The following is a 4,842-nucleotide window of genomic DNA, read 5'->3' as shown; positions in this document are numbered from 1 at the left end:
CTACCCATTTATAAAATTAATCAACAGCCCCATTGATCAAAGAGGCATGATGCCCAGATAGGCTTCATGAGGGTGGCCGGGATGTATTGAAAATTTAAATGATGTTGACAACCCTCACAAGCCCGGACCACTCAGGCAGAGTCTTGACTAAAAGTGGGCCATCAAAATCCGGAAAGCATTGTTTTCCGGGCTAGGTCTATTCCTCCGATATGCTCTCTGCAACACCCCTCATGAATCTCTCGGAGGACATAATCCACCTCTCCCACAGGTAAGCACTTTAGTAAAGGTCCCTGAAATGATCTTTTGTACAAGATATTATTTAAGAGAACAAACCTGGGAGTTTGTCTCCTGATCGTTGGAAATTGAGCTTTATCTTCAAGAAATTCATTGTTTAAAATGAATTTTATCAGGGTGTCATCCACGAGTCCTCTGGTGCTGGCAATGTATCTTCTTCAGTGGAGAGGATTAGCCTAGGAAACATGCAATACTTCTCAGGTACTGACCTCTTATAAAGAGGCGGCCATCTTTGCCAAAGCATCTGCTTCCCCATTCTCGTCTCGGGGTATCTGCTCAATACTCCAATCCACACCAACTTTTGCCTGGGCTTGAATGAGCTTGAAATATTTAAGCATCCTGTCATCCTTAGATTCATAAATTCCCTTTATCTGCTGAGTAATTAGTTGTGAATCAGAATACAAAATGATCCGAGAAGCTCCAATTTCCCGGGCAGCTCGGATACCAGAGAGAACAGCCTCATACTCTGCCTCATTGTTAGTCACTCGGGAGTCAATTCTCAGTACTAGTTTAATATTTTCTCTCGGGGGAGCTATTATCACAACTCCTACACCACATCCCAAAAGGCTAGACGCTCCATCCACAAATACCCTCCAGACCTCCTCTTCAGCAGGCTGAAACATCTCTGATAGAAAATCTGACAAGGCCCGTGCTTTGATTGCCACCCGTGGCTTATACTCAAAATCATACTTTCCCAGCTCAACTTTCCATTTAATGATTCTCCCGGAAACTTCTGAATGAGTCATAATCTTCCCGAGAAGACTATTGGTTAGCACAATAATTTGATTTGACAGAAATAAGGTCTCAGTTTCTGGGCAGTCATAACGAGAGCGAGATCTATCTTCTCCACTTCACTGTATCGGATCTCAGGGCCCCTAAGAGCATTGCTGACATAATAGATAGGCTTTTGTCAGAGCCTTATTTCTTCATGTCCTAAGTTGGGTGGGTTATTACACTTGCTGTAATTAATCAAAATCTTCAAGTGGATCCTACCTGAGGTAGTAGAAGGGGTGATGTAGGAGCAGTTGAAGTCTCCGAACATCCATAAACATATCTTGTGTTCTTAACTGTTTAGCTAATGTTTTAAAATTGATTTAACTAGTTAGAGCATCCGTTGGTTCAGTTTTCACCATAAACAAACTGATTAATGCAAAAAATAACTAGTCCGTTTGGTATTCAATTACACAAGATATACAAATATATCAGTGTTTCTTAACGAAGGATTACTTTGAGTGTTTCCGCTTGATTTAATATCAAACTCGATCTAGTTCATCCGTGTAAACATTCTTAGAACACGAGCTATTGCAGCTCATCACGTTTTTAGAGGATTTTCCCGATCCAACATGTGATACCCCTAGTAAGCATCCATGAAACTGAGCATCTCATATCCAGAGGTGGAATCCACCAACTGGTCAATTCTGGGCAGCGGATAATGGTCTTTGGAACAAGCTTTATTGAGATCCCTGAAATCCACACACATCCTCTACTTCCCGGTAGATTTTGGCACCAGCACCATAGTAAAAGTTGTCGTCACCATCTTCTTCAGCTCCCCGGTGCCTAAAGATAAGGGCATGACAATCTCCCCTTCTGGATAGACAGCATGGCCATCAAAGCCAAAAAAATGCCCACTGCTTCCAAATGATATCCCTTCAAATTCATTGGTACGAGGGTCTCCTTGAAATAACATTTACAAAACTTCCCGAGTCCACGAAGACCCTCATAATATCATAATTTACTACCCTGGCTTGAATTACCAAGACATCATTGTGGGGAAGATTGACACGCTTCAAATATTCCGGGCCAAAGCTAATCACTGCCTCACTTCTCCTTACCCCTTCCACCTCCATACAATCTCTTCTGCTCCTCGACTTACAAGCCCGATTAGAATCACCGTCGGTGGAGCCTCAAGATATCATTTTAATTACCCCCAAGACAGGGGGCGAAGACTTCTTCCTCTCGGGCTCTGCATCTCTCCTCCCCTCGGGGCATTTCTTGAATCTTCCCTGGCACTGGGACCGGGATGTCGAGTTGCCCAGGGTGGGAACCTCGGTTTCTTGCTGGGTTGATTATGTCCCTGGACAGAGGGGGGGAACATAATCTCTCTTGAGTGTTTTGCAATCCTCCGTCTTGTGAAAACACACTTTATGAAGGGTACAAAACCCCTCTTCTCAGAACTGGTATACTGTTGAGATGGAGGCAAATCCCTGCTACACTCTTGGAGCTCCTAGTCCCGGATAATCTTCAAGGGCACATGATGAGAAAAATGTTCCAGGTTACTCTTTCTCAGCCCCCTCTCCTCGGGCTTAGATACCTGGTCTCCTCTCTCTCTCCTTACCGACTATTTCTTCTGCTTCTGGGCCTCCTCCATATTTATATACTTCTCTACCCGGGCAAGCAAATCTTCAAAGTCCCCTGGCGTCTTCTTTGTTAATGACCGAAAAAATTCACCCTCCCTCAACCACTGGGTGAATGTAGTTGTCTTGGTCTCAGGGGCGCAATAGGGGACATCCAAAGGCACTCTGTTAAATCTCCCAATATAAGCCCTCGGACTCTCTTTCGGGCTCTGTTTCACTTCAAAAAGACTAAATACAGTATTTTTGTATTTCTTACTGCTACTAAATTGGTGCAAAAACACCTTCTGAAAGTCCTCAAAGGAATGGATACTCTGACAGGCCAATCCCTCAAACCACCTCTATGCCGAGTCAACCAGAGTGGTCAAAAACTCTTTTCACTTGATCCTGTCAGCATAATAGTGCAACATGGCCATATTCTCGAACCTGGCCAGATGTTCCTCGGGGTCTGCATTGCCATCATAATATTTAGCTTTGGCAGACTAAAAGTTCCCGGGAAGAGGTTCCCGGACAATAGCTTCAGAAAATGGACATCCCATAATGACTACCAAAGAATGACTTCTACCCTCCGTCTGTCCCTCCAACACCCTCATCTTCTGCCTCAACTCTTGCAACTCTTCTACCACAGTCGGGGACTTGGGCCCATCACTTTATTCTCTATCTTCCATCCTCGCTTCCTCTTCCCCTGCATCCTTGTCTCTCTCCTGCTCTCCTCTTGCATGTGTAGCTTGATGAGAAACATCTCTCCGGGATACGGCTTTCTCCACCGCATCGGATATAATCCGACCCAATTCCTCTGGGGATAAAGTGATACCAAGTGGAGGTCCTGTGGGTGGAAGACCATCTTGTCCAGAGACAAGCACATCGTCTCCAGGAGCCCAGGAAGTATCTTGATTGGTTCTTCTGGTGGGAGCCACATCAACGACTTAAACTCAATTTCCCACAGACGACGCCAATGATGTGATCCGGGTGAATCGGGTGGATGGAATCGGGGAAATCCACTGGATGGTGGTATAGTGGTTAAGGAAAAATGAGTAAGGAAAGGATGTATCTTGTGAGGAAATTATATCTATGTGATCTTGGGCTTCTACTGTGACCTGAAAACAATGAAATGAACTCGTGAATGGGCGTCGGAGAAGTTTTCGGAGTATCCACTCCATTGTTTAAGTCAGCAGTTGAAGAAGAAAGGTGCAATGACTTGTATATGTGTGAATATACGTGAGTGCTTGAGAATTAAAAATTCCAGAATCTGTAAATGAGATTGATACCTGCTATTTATAGGAAGAAATCTCATGGTTACCTGGTTTCAGTACCCACCTGCTAAGTATGGTAAGGCGGCTGCTCATACCCTTCTTCTAGTGACTTCTTTGACACGCCAAACCCATGTTGTTCTGACAAAAAATGATTGACAAGCAAAAGGTAGCCCATATTGATACACTCGAGTGTGGCACACTTCTCGAGGTAAGTTCCTAGGAGCTTGTATGAGAGCCCGGGCTCCTGACTGCCCGGGTAGAAAATATCTTTGGTGACCACATGCCCGGCTGATGAAGAAAGTAATCTACATATTGACTCTAATTTGGGCTATCCATTTAGTTTTTCGGGTAATCCATGACCCGGGTTCTTATGGGGGTATCAATACTAATATGGATCGACATCTCGTTATACCATAAATATTCGTATATTTTTTATACTGTACTAAAATGTAGGTATAACGAAATCTCGATATGATGTCAACACAAATTTTTCAATACGAAAATTTTTAATGTGATACATGATATGAATAAAAAAATTTGGTACATTTTATCGAACCACCCCTAAGATTAACCAAAGTAGCATGGCCGAGAGTTTGAACGCATTGGTTTTCGGGGACAAAAAATGAAGAGAGGAGAGAGACGAACTTTTGCTATAAAAAAAATCGAATATATGTTTATGTTTTTTAAAATCTATATTTTGTGTTCTAATATGTTAAGTGTTTTAAGTCAAATAAAAGAGCTATTCTTCTGTAGTTTGTTAGGATAGATTTGTTTCCACCATTCTCTCATTCGGTTGTTTGCTAATCTTACTTAGTATTGCATTTGTCTATTTTCTGTTGTAAGGCTATATAAAGCCATGGTCTGCTGAAATAAACGTTATCATTGCATTCACCAAAGTTGGGTTCTTTATCATTCTTTAATAGTTAACAATTGGTATCAGAGCT

The 4,842-nt window shown here is 42.7% G+C and overlaps 1 protein-coding gene across 1 annotated transcript; it reads right to left on the bottom strand.

The window, feature by feature from the left end:
• Positions 1–506: 506 nt before the first annotated feature.
• LOC140817983 (uncharacterized) lies at positions 507–1,040 on the bottom strand. Its single transcript, XM_073177776.1, has one exon. It carries the CDS (start codon positions 1,038–1,040, stop codon positions 507–509), a length of 534 nt encoding a protein of 177 aa, XP_073033877.1.
• Between the last annotated feature and the right edge of the window lie 3,802 nt (positions 1,041–4,842).

This window comes from Primulina eburnea, chromosome 17, assembly GCF_022965805.1.
Source record: "Primulina eburnea isolate SZY01 chromosome 17, ASM2296580v1, whole genome shotgun sequence".
In the NCBI taxonomy this organism is placed as follows: Eukaryota; Viridiplantae; Streptophyta; class Magnoliopsida; order Lamiales; family Gesneriaceae; genus Primulina; species Primulina eburnea.
This window is presented reverse-complemented; position numbering and strand designations above follow the sequence as displayed.